The sequence below is a fragment of the Diplotaxodon limnothrissa genome, linkage group LG20, assembly GCF_057381915.1.
Source record: "Diplotaxodon limnothrissa isolate DT_005_m linkage group LG20, D_limnothrissa_male_GT1.1, whole genome shotgun sequence".
NCBI lineage: Eukaryota > Metazoa > Chordata > Actinopteri > Cichliformes > Cichlidae > Diplotaxodon > Diplotaxodon limnothrissa.
Window position 1 is genome coordinate 7444159 of NC_140615.1, and position 18041 is coordinate 7462199.

Consider the following 18041-nt stretch of genomic DNA (forward strand, 5'->3'; position numbering starts at 1 on the left):
GAAGTCTTCTGTATACCAAAGTGTTCAAGACTCAAATGTGGAGCAATCTCTCTGAACAAATCCCCATGAATCTCAATGAGTTGAACTGAAACATTCCCACGATGTGATAGACTGATAAAGAAAAACCCCACAGAAAACCATTACTTCAAGTTATTGCTGGGAAAGGTTGCTCCACTGTCCTGTGGAAACTCTTTTTCACAGGAAATTTTTGCTCCTAGAGCAGCAAGACCACAACAGGGAATCCCAGTAATCAGGAGGCCTTCTTCTACCCTGCATGTCTGTTATACACAATACTGCATCATTAACATTTTCAGCAACTAATATGAAGTTTGATTATCAACACTAAAACTACAACAGCGAGGATGTATGCTAGCAATAATGATAATAATATAATAATAACGATAGTATAATAATGATACCAACAAATATGATTTACAGTCCTTGAAGAATATGCATAATAAAAGATAACTTTTAAGCAACTGTAAAAAAATTAATAAATCTTGTAACAAACCTTATCTTGCAGTCATTAAGACATAATCTTTGTATACCTTTATGTAAACATGAGCTTCACACAACACTAAATGACAAAACTCTACTCAAAGCACCCTTGAAATTGTACATGGAGATGATCCAATTAATCCTACAAACAGAATTACTTACCAATTTTTATTCAGATTCACTCAGTTGAAAACAATCTTGTAATCACCAGCATGAGATGAGACACTCTTATTTAAGCTGATGAATGGTTTTCTTTTGAACCTGACTCAAACTTGTGGTTTAAGGACAGGTTTATTTGTATGAGTGTGTTATCGCATGTTTTCAGCCTCTGGACTTTCAATTCTGTTTTGTCTTCAGAAAAGCAATGCAAGAAACAGGAAACAAAATGAGATCATCTTAGCACATACCGCTTATAGATCCATAAAGACTCAAAACACAAGACAGAGACTGAGTTTCAATAAACAAAGAACGAGTGTTGTAATCTAGCTGTAATCTAAACAGTGAGTAAAACTCCAAAATTGGTTATTGTTAATTGGTAATCCAAAACAAGGACAGGAGCAAAACATAAAGAAGACTAAACAGTACAAGATGGTAAAGAACAAAGGCAGGGATATTTATGCACATTTTAATCTAGATTGTGATTCCTAAACAAAGGAAACCAGAGACAAGTAAGATACCAAATTACCACTAAATGATTAGTGGATGAGCGAGGGCACTGATGAAGTGTGGAAATCATTGGAACAGCGAATTTCAGATTATCTCAAAATCTAAACTTCATAAATCAAATTTCTGAGACAGTAACTCAAAAATGGAAATAACTCGAAATTTTGAGGTTTTTAAGTCAGAGCTTTCAGATAAAAACCCCAAATTTTGACTTATGATAAAAAGGGTCATTTCCAGTGGCAGAAACAAACCATTAAAAAATAAAAAGAAAGGAAGAAAGTTATATAATGTAGTGCTGTGTAACAGGCAGGTTGTAGACCCAAATCCAGGACTAGAGAAATGGAAAAGAAAAGAAGAATCTCTATTGCTGGCAGTTAAAACAAGTTCAAAACAAACTACTGGAAAACACACTTCTAGGGAATTTGGAAACTCCCAGGAAGGAGCACACGTCTGTGAGGGAGGGCGTGATAATGAACGGTGGATGACGCAGACAATAACTATTTACAAGATAACGAGTCAAAGGGGAAAACTAGACAAAGGAAAACCCAGGGATCCTGACAATTTAACCAAATCTGGAGACTCAAAATACTAAAAATAACTGAAAATCCAAAACAGAGTAAAATCAAAACAAACCCTAAAGATAAAAATAAAAATACAAACAAAATTTTTAAAAATCAATCTTCAACTCAAAACCCTGGAACCAAACAGTGATTATGACACATGCAGTTGTGCAATTTTGCAGAAACTCAGTAATAACAATGTGGTTTACACATACATGAGCACATTTTATAAGCCAGACACTGTGTTTAGATTTGATGATGGTGCTGATATACACTGTAAGCTATCACTGCAGTAAATATATGCATTCTATATTATTTTCTGATTGATTTGTAGTCCTGTGCTCTTGTCAGTCAGTCACAAACAAAATCTAATCACAATTGATATGTTTTGTCTGTCCCAATCGTCTGCTTCAGACATTTCCTTTTGTAGTCATCGTTCTCTGAAAGGAATAAAGGTGGAGGCGACTGAACGAATTTATTTAAGTTGTTATTATGCTTGATAATGAAAAAATGTGGCTGCTGTGAATACCAATCAAATGCTTTAACATTCTTTTAGTGTACTTACTTGGACATGTACTACAGGAACATTTCATGCATTCCCTCAGATGGTCAGACCCTAAATTGTAGTATCCATGTTTACAGGCACACACTATGTTGCTATTGAAGGAGCAGGGCCTTAGTACAATCTCATCATCTGAGGAAAAAGCAAAGCACAGTATGTCCATCTATGCCGTACTTCCAGCCATCATCTATTTGTTACTGCTTATCCTGGAGGCAGCAGTCTAAGCAGTGATGCCCAGAACTTCCTCTTTCCAGTAACCTCCTTTAGCTATTTTAGAAGAATTCCAAGCCATCCAAAAGATATAGTATTGCCAGCATTTCTGCCCTGCAATCTCCTCTTAATTAGAGATGCATGAAACACTTGATTTAGGAGGAACCTAGTACCCATTGTAGCCCAAGCCCAGATCTGTAGAAGCAGAATTTCTACTATGAAACTCCTCTTGGATTGTCGATACTTGAATGAATTCCGAATGAATTGGTGCAGCATATCACTACCAAACCAAGGTCTGAGAATTGGAGATACCAGTTGTCAGCCCAGCGGCTTCTTAGTCAGCTGCTAAATGTCCCAGTCACTCAATGAAGTCAGCAGGACCATATCGTAAAAAGCAAAGACAGACAAACCAAAGCATACCGACTCTGAACTCATGGCTACACCTATAAATTCTGCTCATATAAGTTATGAACAGAACCAGCGACAAAGGGGAGCTCTGGTGGAGTTAAATAACAGCTCAGAATAAGTCTAACTGATCACAGGCAATGTGACCTAACCTCTCACTACAGCCGTACAGGGGCTGAATAGCTTGTAACAACAGACCTGATACCTGATATCAGGTCTACATGCAAGCGCACATTCAGGGGCTTGAAGGACTTAAGGCAAATCCCCAAAGTCCAGCCACCAAATAGATTGTTTTAACTACCTTGGTGACCTCACCAACACTAACAGTCACGTTAACCAAAAGCAATGACAATTAATAGTTAGTTAAAATTGGAGTGCACGTAACATCAGACGTTGCCTTTGCACTGCAAAGTCTCTAATCTTAGTGCGCACAAGCTCAAACTGACATTCTGAAGGGTAAGAGTGACACACAATGTTGAAAGGTTTCCCATCCTAGACAGACTTAAGTTGTCAAAGTGTTTCAACTTCATCACATTGGTCGGAAACAAATATAAGATTGTCAAAACAAGATCACCACAAAAAGAGGTTTATGCTGAAATATATCTAAATATATCTAAATGACAAGATGATAGCAGTCTATTTTTTAGTCCAATTTAACTTTAATCGACCTTAACACACAAGCAGAAAACATGTGTAACACTAAATTGAAACTGGGCAGGATACTTACGATTACATAAGTCACACCGAAGACATTTCTCTATGTAGTTTTCTATGTCTGTGTAGAAGCCATCCTCACATTTCTTGCATTTGTACTTTTTAACTTGATCATCACAGTTACCAACTTTATGATATCCTGAAAAAGAGAGAAAAGGCGGAAAGTTAATGTGATACTTTCGCACTGACTTTATACCAATAATTGACAACAATGTTCCTCATTATATCTTACCAGCTGGACACAAATTGTAACATGAACCATTAGTTTGTTCAGTCCCCTCAGTGTGACTCTGTCCACAGGAAATCAGTGCAAGTATCAGTGGGAAGACCTGAAACAAAGGAGGTTTGAAGATCTGAGGTAAACTGTTGAGGAAACAGGACTGACATTTTTCATTAAAACAGCCACAAAGAGACAACAAGAGTATCATAGAAATATATAAAAATGCATCGAAATACCACACAAATCAGGGCTGAAAAAAACTGTAGTGAAGCTAAAAGTATTAGCCATTTAAGTCGTCGTCCAGACAGAACACATAAGATGAAGTTTGTTTGTTTCCCTCCCCATACTTTCCTAAATACGACCATCAGAGGGTTGGGAGCATAGACTCTGTCACATTCAGGAAAGTATTTCAGAAACCTCTTTCTAAAGCTGGTCTCCTTACAGAGCTCCTTCACACATTTTTTTTCTGGCTCACAGGTTCGATGGAAAAATCAGATCATAATAAAGAAGACAGAGAAAGGTGTTGTAAACAAGTGAAATAAATCCCAATCAGGCCCCGCAGAAAAGAGGACAGTTTATAACAGCGCTGGATGATTTACAATTTTGACAGATCTCTTTTCATGACAGTTGGTCTAATAAATTTTTTAAGCAGCATAAATCAATAAAATCAATAAAAAGATAATCAATAAAAAAATATAAACTTACCAAGATAAGGTCCATGTTGTGTGAGCAGGCAGTGTGGAAATTAAATAACCAAGTTTCACTGGAATTCCTTCACTCAGTTTGAAACAGCAATGTAGTTCTCGCCCAAAGTGAACAGCAGCAGGAAGAATTCTCACTTCAACTGATATGCAGGTTTCCTTTAGAGCTGACTCAAATAAAACATTTAAGGAAGGCTTTGTTTGTGAGTGTGCGATTGTGTGTCACGGTTTCAGTTCTTTGGAATCTCCAGAGAAGTGGTGCAGGAAACAGGAAACTGACATCATGTAAACACTAACTCCTTACATGCAGACTCCTGCACAATAACATTGTAACACTACAGAATTTCTGCAGTACTGGTATGGACAAGGGTGGCCTGGATGCCTGCCTTAAAGTTTTAGCCAGAACAATGCACAGTAATACATCAAATTCCGACTTTATGGAAAAATGTGATCAGTTAAATGCTGATACAGATTAGAGGATTCAAAATCTACCAAGAAGCTGTATTGCTGTGAAAAGCAGCCTAACTCGACTTGCTGACTTTGGACAACATCCCTGACATTACATGTACTGAAGGTCATGATGAAACTTGAACACCAGCATTCTTGGAATTCATTTAAGATTTCGACATATCCTTTTACTCCATTGGCAGTGTGTTTGGGATCATTGGAATGTGGAAAAAATAAGTTGTTGCCAATCACATGCTTTTTAGATCATATTCCACAATGGATCAAAATTTTATGTTATTTTTCTGTGTTCGTATTTCCGTCACTTTGGGCTGCGTGAAATGCAGCTCCAAACCATGAAGGTGCCTCTACTGTGTTTTACAGATGGCTGTAAAGGAGTGACAAACATTTGTACCTCACTCCTGACTCCCAGACATATTGAAAACAATTTTAAGCTGAAGTTTCAAGTTTGGATTCATCGCTCCATTAGACCTTTTGGGGACGATTGTCAGTATAGTTCTTGTGTAATTTATCATACATCAGGCTTTTCTCCTTGTTCATCTTTCTTAAAAATGGCTTATTGGCAACCTTTCACTGACTATTTCTGAAGAGGCTTCAGTAAACAGTAAGTATATGAAATACCTGAAGGGCCAGATGCCTCTCTCAGTTCCTGCATCAGGACCTTTTCCTATTCAAAAACATTTTATCTGTGAAAATTCCTTTTGTGTTTGTTTTCTTGCAGCTGGCTGCTAGTAACAAAGTTCCTGAAGACATCATTTCAGATCGGTTCTATGTAATATGCCTGTTATGTGTAGACACAACACTGACTCATCCCTTGAGTTACAGGCCTATTTAAGGCTTAAGTGATTCATAGGTCAGTGTTAAGTGTTAAGTGGATTCAAAAAATGACCATGAAAATTCCAGGGTACAAGTTAAAAGAGCTGCATCTGATGACTTGAGAGTTATAATAGGGTTACAGACACAGAGTACACCAGAAATGAACTGGGAGCCAAACCACTGAGAGCTCCACTAACTAATAGAAGGACTTTAAAAGGCAGTTCTCTGTTGAACTGGAAACCAGTTCAAACTTCAATCCAGTGACTTAAATATTATCGTAATATTTTCAAACTTCCACGTATGCTGCATTCTGAAGAAGATGAAGTCCACGTCTGTGAAGGTTCTCAATCAGTTCTCGGTCAATCTTTCAAGGATGCCAATGTTCACATTTTGGACAGAGAGGACAGATGGTTTGAAAGAGTGAAAGAAGCCATTTATGTCCACTGTGAGCGACCATCTTTGAGGCGGTGGTTTACGACACCAACTGTCTGCCATCTATAGTCCAGTTTTGAGATCCTTTCCCAGATGCCTTAAAGCCCACTCACACCCTGGGCCATCTGACCCCAGGAAATACATGATAGGGTGGGGCTAGGTTTCACAATGAGCTCACCTGAAACCCTGGCTGATTGTGACCCACACCCATTTTCACACCTTGGCTCATGTGATTAGGTAGAGGATCATCAGGGGGTCCTTTTTCCCTCCTTGGGGGGATACCCCCACGGGGTTTAAATCTGGGACTCTCCACCATTTTACCCTAGAACTGAAGAAGCTTCTCGGATGAGAGGTGAAACGTCTTCAAGCAACTTAAAGAAGTCCAGACGCTTTTCTTTCCAAGCTCCTTAGACTTCAAATAAAATCAGCTCCTTAGACCAAGATGAAGTCCACCTACTGATAATTTGGATAATCCAGCAAGTAGAGCATTACAGTAGTCTAACCTGCTCGATATGAACGCTTTTGCACATTTCTCAATTTGCAATAGGAATTTTCAAGCTTCTGATATATTTTTATGTTGTGGAAAGGAGCTCTGGTGACCTCATTAATATAATTATCAAAACTGACATCACTGAACAAAATAATGCCAAGGGTCCTGACTTTCTTTCATGTGTGATAAATATGAACACATTTTCTTTATCTGACTTTTTGGAACAACACGAAATACTTTCATCTTGTCTCTGTTCAGTTCGACAAAATCAGAAGTTACTGTCATCAGTGCAGCTTATTAAATTTTAAATAGAGATTAGCTCATCAGATGAAAATGACAGATAAAAAACTGTGTTTCATCTTCATTATGATAACAACAAGCAGGGTAGTGTAAAGGTTAAATACTAAGGGACCGAGGACAAATCCTTGAGGAACCCCTAATTGAATTTTTGTTTCTGCAGATTTCAAACTACCAAGTAAAACATTAAAACTTCTACACTTAGGGTTTGATGAGAATCTGACCTGATAAACCAACTGAATCATAAAGGCTTTGAATTAAAATGTTACTATCAACACTGTTGAAGGAAGCAGAGAGGTCTAAGACTGAAACACTCGGTGAATCACTGTTGGTTTTTAGGTCATTGATGACTTTAGTAAGAAACATTTCCATGCTATGATGGGTTCGGAAAACAGACTGGTACCTTACTTACTTATTTACTACAAGAGTAAGTAAGTACTGTTTATTTACAATGTGCCTTTCGCAGACAAGTGGTAACAAAGCCCTGTACAAAAATTGGAATAAAGTAAATGATAAAATGAAATGCCATAAAGCACAATACAAATACATGTTAACATGCTATTAACTAATACCCTGTAATATTAGAAATTTTACTGTGGAAGAAAGTAGGAAAATTGTTACATTTTCCTGCTTTTGTTACATTAGATTGTTTTCTGATTTTGTAAATATTTCACAGCTGGATGAGAATAAATGATTGTTAACTAGAAGATATAGGATTATCTGGCTAACTGTATTTCACTGTAGTAGCAAAGAAGTGCATTTTTAAATATACTTTGTTTTCTTTGTGTATTTTTTAACAATCTTTTCCTTTTTTAGTGTTTCTCTTAAGGTGCTTTGGGTGGACCGCCTATAATAACAGTTCTGACAGGGCAGCAAATATGACTGTTTTTTTTTTCTTTTTCTTTTTTTAAGAAATGGCATCAGAGAAAAACTGCTCATCGCCTCACCACATGATGACAGCATCGCTAATGTGTGCACTTTGAAAATTCACTAACGCATGTATCGGCCCTGCTTGCGTTGACGTAGCTTCTGCTGAGATGCTGTTAAACGCGAATAAAGTGGGTCGTGGTATGAAAATACAAAAGCAACATTTAGCACAATATTTCCCCTCTCGACTGCACTGTGCTGAGCCTTGCAGCAGCAGCAGCACCCAGAAGTGAACAAAGCGACCCGGAAGCGGTGGTCCGACCGGAGGCAGAAAGAACATCAACCTTTTATATTATAGCTGTACTCGCAAGACAATATCTGCAATCAGGACACAAGGTATTTGTGCATGTCTTTACATGTTTCCGTTGCTGTGCATTTCTCTAATGAGCGGTAGCCTCTCGGTGCGTGCATTAGCACGAAAATGCAATTTCTCTGCTTTGATTCGTCCAAAAGTTACAGAATGTAGAAAAAAGCAGCCCTTAAAAAAGTGAATTTTGCTTAAGATGGCACAGAGTCTGTCGGGAGATGAGGCGCTGTGCACCGGTTCCGATTTTGACCTTAACGAATCGCTACGGTTATTTTTAATCGGCACTGATGAATCAAGCTTGTCCGTTTCCGTGTGTGTGTGTGTATGTGTGTGTGTTTTTTTCCTCCTTGCAGGGCATGGTTGTTGTAGGAAGTGTCAGTTTTTTTAAGAGGTGGGGAGGCCGGGCTATTCAAACCTGCAATTCGCCGTAAACAATCATTCATGCCTCCGACATGATAAACACACCTTTGTGTTGGTCTCCGGCCGCTTCTCATTCCAAACACCCGCCACACGACAACATGTTCATGCTCCTAAAAAATTTGGGGTCTGCAGAATATGGCGTCCCGCCTTATAAAAATAAGGCTGCCATTTTTGTTTCTCTTTTGTCTGGAAATGTTTTAAGAAAACTGTCTGAGAATGTGTCGAGTCGCACCGGGGAGGATCGATCCGGACAATCCTCCGTCGGTGCGAGTCCGGAGCTGCTCCCAGACAGCCGACACGTCCGAAAAAAGTCAAAGAACTTCAAGTTTTGTTTTGTCTTGTTTTTTCACGGCGGTTTTTGTGGAAAAATTACAAAAGCGACGTCCACTTATTTGCAGGAATTCAGACAAAAGGAGCAGAGGGGCATCAAGCCCGAGCTAAACGGCGCAGGATCATGCTGATGTGGGTTTTTTTTTTTTTTTTTTTTTTAGAAGTGAAGGCATATTGTAGGTGGCATTTAGATGGCAGAGCTGCGTGGATTTGTGTCACTTTTACTCTGTAGGCCTGATTTACACACATCGACTTCTAAGCGTGAGCTGACATCTAGCGAGTTTTTACACTGTTACATTAAAGAAAATCGTATTTACCTTTTTAATTAAACTTCTTTTTCAGCTATCTTAAAGCATTTATTTCATTTTATTTTTCAACAAAATAAGAGCCCTAGCTCTAAACTACTGTCTTCCACACTTTCCCCCTGCCTTTCAAAGCCTGTCTTAAAGGTGGGCAGATCGATTGATAGTATTGACACCAGCGCTGGTATTGGTATAGGATCGATACTAGAGCCACGTGATCGATACTTTATTTATAGCTTCTAAGTTTAGCATGTAGCCCACTGCATTGTGTGAAATAGTGGAAATTTTTTAAAGGAAAAAATATACATCCAGTATAAAAAATATCTGAACACTTTTGCATTAACTATTTATAGTTTGTAGTATATTTAAACAACAGAAATTGACCCAAAGTGGTTTAGATGATCATTGATGATGATTCACCTGCATAAGCCTTCTTTTATAGGGTAAAAGTATAGGTATCTGTACTGGCAATACCGGCCCTGTATTTACTTGGTATCGGATCAGTACCAAAATTTTTAATATCGCAGAGCACTTGCGGTCATGATCAGACTCAGGTCTTCTATATGAAACCGTTTCAAGGTCAGCTGTTACACATCTTAACTTAACATGAGGGTCATTCAATTGTCCCCACAGTTTTGTTTTGTTTTGTTTTTTCAAACAATCACAATAAACGAACAAAGTGAATTTATCCATCAAAAGCAGCAGATTTAGAAGCCACTCGTTTAATGCTTACTACATTTGTGCCTGTGGTGCAAACAGTCCGGAGAAGTAAATGCAGCAAATTCTCTGCAACTTTAACCGTCTAAACAGCTGATACGTGGCGTTAACTGAGTACCAGAAATGGTTCTCGACACCTTAAAGTGACATCAAAGTGGATGCAGAGCTATGTGGATGCGAATGTGATCAGCACAAGGCCTGAAAGAAAATTCAAGCATGACATATGAAACTAGCCACATGCAGCGTGTGGTTAAGGTGTCAGATTTTTCAGCTTCACAGTTTAAGCCTGCCTGTTTGTAAGCATTAACTTACTCTACGTGCAGTTTTAACAACAGTGCTCTGTAAGGGAGCACTTCATTATGTGCATCTTTGAAAAGCGACTAAAATAAATGTCACACACTTCAGGATGGCAGAGCCTCGGTTTAACAACCCATACTTCTGGCCGCCGCCTCCGTCCATGCCAGGCCAGGTAAGTCCGCTCAGCATGTAATTACTGTGATGTTTCCACCTTCCACTGCCATTTGTTTCCATGTGTGAATGTCTTTTCAGCCTTTCAGCACCAGTCCATCACTGTTACGCCTAGAACCGCTCGCAGTTTGTTCTCGCAGATAAGGGGGGTGCCTCAGACTCCTTGGAGTTCGTGGGTACACACGCAGTCCTAATTGATCTCAAGCAGGCCGGACCAAAGAAGCGCAAGTGCTTCCTGAAAACGTTTGCATTACAAACTAGATAGCAGCAGACCGACTAAATGTAGTCGGTCTGCTGCTGTTACAAAGGAATACTGCTGTTATAACTCAAAGTCAACAGTATGATGACTTCAGCCCCCCCCCCCTAGCTTGGATGAAGTTGCTAGTTCAGACAACCACTTTTAGGACACAATCCATTCTTAACAACATTACAAACGCAGTGCTTTGTGCTGTAAAATACAGTGAATGTCCAGAATTGATGCTCCTCCTCCATGAGTGGGCTGGATTAAAGCGTTTGGTGGGCGTTACTTTAGCTCACCTCTGTCATAGGTAAAAACTAATCATGTGCTGATCAGTGTTTCCTGTCCTGCAATATGTTTTGATGGCATGAATGACATTCACACAAGGCGGCTGTTTTCTGTTGAGCATGACCCGTTAACCCTTTCAGCTGGATAACCTGGTCCTCATTAACAAGATCAAGGAGCAGCTGATGGCTGAGAAGATTAGACCCCTGCACCTGCCACCTACCTCCACCCATTCTCAGCAGCTGCTGGTTCCCACCTCGTCCCCGGACGGTAGCGCTCAGCACGGCATGCAGGTTCCAAAGCCTCAGCCGCAACAGGTTCCGGGCCACCACCCACAGCCGCAGGGCTCTGGACAGCCGGACATCGCCCTGCACGCTCGTCCCGCCTCCAGTTCTGGACCGGGTACGTTCTTCTGAAATAGTGTTAAATATGTCCAAGTGCTGCCAACTTGTCTCAAACTGGCATGGTGGCCTGGTGAGTTTAAGGTGATAATATACAGATTGTGAAGGTAGAGGCCAAATAAAAATCCATAATGAAAAGTGAGTGATGCCTGCACAGCTACTCCAAAACCCACAGTTGCAAATTTATCTTATTTACAGAAACGTGGAAACGGTTTAAAATGATACCCAGCCCTAGAGTAACCTTAATTAACATGAAGTTATTGATGTAATAATTGCTACAGATAGGCCTGGTTTTCTTAAATCAAAACATTTTTAATGTTATTCTCCAGTTTTGCAGGCTAATAGTTGATGTAATGAATTCGTAGACGTGGCGTAGAATCAGGCCTGCGCGGATTACGAGACATTTTACTGACTGACACACCATCACCTTATAAATTCCAGATGGAAATATGGATGACAAGTCAGCGGTGAAGGCCAAAGGATTATGGGAGGACTGGCAAATGAGACACCTTAGTGAGCAAACTGGCCGGGTCAACCATCGCTCAGGTACAGCCGTCACGCCATCTGTGAAGCTTGTAGGAGAAATGCAGCAAGGCAGCCAGCCTCTGGTGTGATAATATAAAGATAACTGTCATGGAAAATTGACACACACATGGTGTTTACTGTGCGGTACACTGGTATGGTTCTGTAGAGTGTGGTGTTGAATTAGTCATACCTGCTAATGCAGTTTTTGTTCCAACCTTCTCAGGTCTGGCCCCCTCATCTCGACCCGACAGCCACAGCACCTCAGACGCCCTGACCCCGACGACTCCGACCTCCAGCAGCCAGAACCGCTTGGGTGGCGCCCCCTCTGTGAACATCATCTCTGGACTGGCTAGTGGCCCTGGCATTGACCACATGAAGGCCGGAGGCCTGGCAGGACTGTTGGGCCCCCCGCCAAAGGCACCTCGGGGAAGAAAGAAGATCAAAGCCGAAAACACATCTGGTCCTCTGCTGGTGGTGCCCTACCCCATCCTGGCTGATCAAGGATGTGTCACCGTTGCACCCAAAGAGGGCAAAACCTACAGGTTGGATTCAGAAAGCTGCTCCTATTGTTTTCAGGGTTTTTTTCTGTGCTGATCTTGCAAAGTAAATTGACAGCTTTACGAGGTCTGCAAGCATTGATAGGTATTTTCCTGAGAGAACTTTGAGAATGAGAGAAGCGCTCTATACTGAGGCTTAATATGAGCACAGCTTTCACCTGAGTAGACAACAGGTTTACTAAAAAAAGATCGGTCAAACATACTCCAAAGGACTGAACCCAAAAGAGTCTGAGCACTGGTTGCAATGAGGTAAAGCTAACAGATGGAAGATTTGAACTTGGGTTGACCCTCCCAGAACATCCAGGAGGATGAGTTGGTGTTGGGGAGGAGAGGAGGGTTTGTTTAATAGCAGGTCAGAAAGGCAAGGTGGAAAAAAACCTCCCATGATAGTTAAACAACAGAGACTGATGGTTGGAGAAAGCATGTAGAAAGATCACTGGACAAATGTAGCAATGCCGAAATTGCTAATAAATTGTCAGCTAATATTGACCTCTTCTTGCTACCTGGGAAAACTTTTGATATTTTTTCTTATTTTATGTTAGTTTATGATAACCAGGACTTTCCAGAGGCTGCAATGAAAGCCAGCTGACAGGTTCGGCAATTTCTCATTAGTGTTCAGATTTTAAGCTTTTATGACAAATAATTAAAAGTTCAATTTTTTTTATTGTGAGAAAAAACCCCATTTAAGTCAGTCAGCTGGAAGTTTTAGATAATGAGGCTAGTGGCTCCATAGTGTAGTGGTTAACACACCCACCTCAAACACTCTTTTGGAGATTACATCATGGTTGTTCAGTGTAAATAAAATCAGCGAAATCAGATATGCAGAGGTACCTGCTGTGGGAATTCTTTGTGAATGAAGGAGCAGTCAAAAGTGACTTTTTTCTTAAATTGTAAGGTTAGCAATGCTGGTGTTGTTGGATTTTTTAAAATCATGTGTTACTACTTAGTTAATCAACTATAGTTGATTTTCAGTTTTCGTTGCTACTTTTGACATAAAGTGTGATTAAGACTTGATGATTTTCTTAAATTATTGTTAAAATTATTAAAGTGGTCTGCGTACTGGGGTGGGGAAAAAACTGATGTTATGCTACGTTTTCTATTTAGTTGTAGGCAGGCGGATTTTAATCCCTCAAAATTGTTTTGATCTGATCTATTTTGTTTCTTCTTGTCCCCAAGATGCAAAGTCTGCCCACTTACCTTCTTAACCAAGTCAGAGATGCAGATTCATTCCAAGTCCCACACAGAGGCCAAACCGCACAAGTGTCCCCACTGCTCCAAGACGTTCGCCAACGCCTCTTACCTGTCCCAGCACTTGCGCATTCACCTGGGGATCAAACCCTACCACTGCTCCTACTGCGAGAACTCGTTCCGTCAGCTGTCACACCTGCAGCAGCATACCAGGTTGGTCAAACTGTGAACATGAAGCGTGAGAAATCAAGTTGATCTCAGCTGCCTCTGTGGCTCTACTGTTGCCCATTTCAAATCTGATTGGTGGTCACACATTACTAATATTTAATGTTTAGAATTTACCTGAATACCTGTCATCCCCTTTACAGCTATATCTGTTTTCTCCTTGCTGGAACTCTTTTTACGTTTCACATATAGACCACGACTGTGACTTATATGCAGTGAAAATCTGCTGCTTTGAATATACTTTGATGTTTCTTTGCAGGAGTTCTCTTGCAGTGGCGTCTGTCATAAAAACATTTTCCCGTCTGCTTCTCTTGCTGCAGAATCCACACCGGCGATAGGCCTTATAAATGCGCCCACCCTGGATGCGAAAAGGCTTTTACCCAGCTGTCTAATCTCCAGGTCAGTCAGAGATTCTTCTTGTGACCTGATCCTGATTAAAAGGTTCAGATGCAGAGCTGCAAATGTTCAAATTACGTGGACTTCTCTACAACCTCTGTCCGTGTTTTCTCTCCCCCACAGTCTCACCAGAGGCAGCACAATAAAGACAAGCCGTATAAATGTCCCAACTGCTACCGTGCCTACTCAGACTCTGCATCGTTGCAGATCCACTTGTCAGCGCATGCCATCAAAAACGCTAAGGCCTACTGCTGTAGCATGTGTGGCCGGGCTTACACCTCAGTAAGTAAACCACAAGCAAGTATTCACTATGTCAGGGTTTCCACACCTGTTTTTTGCATCAATGACATTTGATAATATTTTTTTCTCTCTTGGACTAGAAGTCGGTGTGTTTCCTGTTTGAGATATTTAACACCTTAGTGTGTCCTTGCTTCTGTTCAAATATTCAAAAAGGACTAAAAGAATATCTTTAAGCTATAGCTGAGGTCCGGAAGCATTATGTTTTCGCATTGTATGTCTGTCCCATCCTGATTAATATAAATATGTGTATTTCATCTACTCCTCAATGCACATCCCTCCAGTTTCCTCTAAACCTGTCCAAATAGGTCATTGGGCTGGCCGTTTCTGTGTGATCATTGTTTTTGATAACATAGTCTTATTTAACTTGTATTGTTCTTACCTTTACATAAGTCCATGGCAGTTTCACTTTTCACTTTAAATTCTTGTAAATGATAGCATTAACTAATGTCCCTCAAGCTGGATTATGCTTTGATTAGTTTTGTTTTAACACTAGGAACTGATGAGCCTCTAGGCATTCAAAAACGTCAGGAAAATGACTCAGCTGTGGACTGACAAAATACTTGGCCAAAATAAGGCTCAAAGATTACATTTTGGTGCTCAGAGGTCAAGGTCACAACCATAAATCATAAATTCATGGACTAATTCTGATAAAATTTAATTCACGTATAGGATACAATGATGACATATCCTTTTCTCTGAAAGCTCAAATGTAGGAACAAGTAAATTGACTGGTATATAGTGCTTTTCCACTCTTAGGGCACTCTTTACTACAGGTGTCATTCACCCAATCATATAGTGTTTTATTGTGTGCCTAAGCCCGTTGTCTAACATTAACATACTCACACGAATATATCAAGGGGAATTCAGGGTTCAGTGTCTTACCCAAGGATACTTTGACATTGACAAATTACTTCTTTTTTTTCTGTACAGCACTTTGGGCAAACTTTCTGTTTTTAAATGTGTTATATAAATAAATTGGATTTGGATGCAAATTGAAGGAGCCGGGGACTGAACCACAGACCTTCTGATTGGAAGATAACTTGCTCTACATCCTGACCAACAGCCGAGAGCTTGTGATTATATTTAGGAGCTTGGAAAGAAAAGCGTCTGGACTTCTTTAAGTTGCTTGAAGATGTGTCACCTCTCATTCGAGAAACTTCTTCAGTTCTAAGAGTCAAATGGTGGAGAGTTCGAGTGAGCTCATTGTGAAACCTGGCCCCACCCTATCATGTGATTTCCTGAGGCCAGATTATATTTGAAGTTTGACTGGGTGTTGAAATGCAGGCACTGATCTTTGATATCCTTTACCAGCTATCTTAAGAGGATCTGGGCAAACATAAAGTTGTGGTCAGAAGTTTTCTTTTCCGGGGTGGAAGGATTGTGCAACATATATCTTTAATATCTTTTAAAATCAAGAATTTGTTGGTTTCCCAGTACAGACCTGTATTTTAGAAGAGAGCTTTATTAATCCATTGGGTAGGTCCCCTCAGGGAAATTATGGTTCCAGCAGCGCACAAGCTAACCTTAAATACAAATAAGAAAAAAATTTGTTTTAAGCGTAGTACAAAGATTTTCAGTAGGGTTGAGGTCAAGGCTTTGGGAAAACCATTCCAGAAGCTACTTTATCCATTCCAAAACCAGCTTTGATATATGTTTGGCATCATTGTCCTGTTGGAACACTCAGCTGTGTCCAAGTTTCAAGCATCCAGCTGTTGATTTGAGGCTGAGTTGAAGAATTTGGAGGTATTTTTTCTTCATTATTCCATAGACTTTGTGCATTGTACAAGTACCAGTGGCAGCAAAACAACCCCAGAGCATGATGCTATCACCGCCATGCTTGACAGCTGGCACTCTGTTCTTAGGTTTAAAAGCCTCACCTTAACTCTTCCACACATTCTTCATGTCATTGTGCCCAGATAGTTCAATTGTTGTTTACCAGCTGCAAATTTTCATTGAGCTTGAAGGCATCAAGTTTAAAGAACGAGCTTCTCTGATTTGAGAGTGCCCGTTTGGGTCTTCTTCCAGACCTTGGCAAGGTAGGGACAGAGCCAAATTATTTGTACTTATGTACAGTTGTTTCAAATGATGATTCTGGACTGCATTTGGTTAGAATTGGCCCATTAAGCCTCTGGAATGGCGTTCCCAAAGACCTTACCTCAACCCTATTGAAAATCTGTGGACTATGCTGAAATGCTGGGTTTGTGCCAGGAAACCAACTCATTTAAATGAACTCTGAGTGTGCAAATATTCAGCCAGCATTATGCCAAAAGGATCTGGTCAAGGAGCAATTTTCCAAGGGAGATTTCATTAAATATTAGTGGGGGTGTGTGTATCCTTTTGACCACAAATGTCAATATCAACTTCAGCTGAACTAGTTGGAGTAGAGGCACTTTTAAAATTACTGTAGCAGTAATCTTTATGCCCTTTGTGTGTTTTCCTGTTCTTGTAGGAGACCTATCTTATGAAGCACATGTCCAAACACACGGTGGTGGAGCACCTGGTGAGTCACCAGTCGCCCCAGAGGACAGAGTCCCCCAGCATCCCCATACGCATCTCCCTCATCTGAGCTCCGCGAGCGTTCAGCATCAAGATTCAGAGTCAGCGTTCGGCTGGAGCTTGTGAGGCCCTGCACCCACGGCCATCTACATAAGGCTTACATTAGCATTATGACAGCTGACATGAGCATTCACTGTTAGATTTTGTAAGCAGACTTGCCTCCATCCGTCTCGACACAGGCCGTCTATCATAAAGGAGCACAGCGTTATTTTGTGAATGTAAAAATACAGCCAGATATTGTCCAGGGGATCGAGTGGCAAAGAATGTCTTGCGTCAGATTAAATAAGCACTTTCGTAAGCATCATGTAAACCGCCGGATGCATTGGCCATTAAAAAAATGTTTTAGTTGTCTTGTTTTTGTTTTTATTCTCTTCCATGAAATGGGTTTTCAAAACGTGCCAGATGATATTTGCCCGAATATTGAATTGAAAAAGCAGGGGGGAAAAAGAAAAAGTTTGCTGGGTGTATTCTGGAGACATCCAAAGATAATCTTAAAGCACTTTTAGGCCTTGTGGTTTTGGTCAAATTGTTTCAATCTCGTTGGATGGAAAATGCCAAATGGCATTACTCATGGCAGCTAAGAGTACCGACTGTGTACAAAAAACAGTCTTTTTTTTTTTTTTCAACTGTTTTTTTTTTTTTTTTTTTTTGTACAAACACAGGGTCATCAAAATTTAAAGAAAAGCAATCGGTAGATGACAATTGAAATATTTAATGATTGTATTAAGAAGTTGGATAATTGGCTCGTGGAGGCAAAGCAGAGCTCGATGGAAGGGAAGGAAGTTTTTTTTTTTTTTGTAGTTATTATTTTCAAAAAATGTTCACTCCATATTTAACATTCACCTTTATGGCACCTTTATGATCAT

General features: G+C 40.1%; 2 protein-coding genes across 2 annotated transcripts; one reads left to right on the plus strand and one right to left on the minus strand.

Moving 5' to 3' along the window:
- Positions 1-2093: 2093 nt before the first annotated feature.
- LOC146610442 (tumor necrosis factor receptor superfamily member 23-like) lies at positions 2094-4553 on the minus strand. Its single transcript, XM_085345007.1, has 5 exons — positions 4538-4553; positions 3845-3941; positions 3626-3751; positions 2287-2415; positions 2094-2161 (listed from the first exon to the last, which is right to left on the minus strand). Exons 1-5 carry the CDS (start codon positions 4550-4552, stop codon positions 2094-2096), a joined length of 435 nt encoding a protein of 144 aa, XP_085201133.1. The 5' UTR covers position 4553.
- Positions 4554-8238: 3685 nt separating this feature from the next.
- znf362b (zinc finger protein 362b) lies at positions 8239-17611 on the plus strand. The gene is made up of 9 exons (XM_085344796.1): positions 8239-8296; positions 10442-10505; positions 11171-11429; positions 11870-11974; positions 12177-12495; positions 13687-13911; positions 14244-14322; positions 14443-14601; positions 17069-17611. The coding sequence occupies exons 2-9, from the start codon at positions 10443-10445 to the stop codon at positions 17183-17185; spliced, it is 1326 nt and encodes a 441-aa protein (XP_085200922.1). The 5' UTR covers positions 8239-8296; position 10442; the 3' UTR covers positions 17186-17611.
- Positions 17612-18041: the final 430 nt, after the last annotated feature.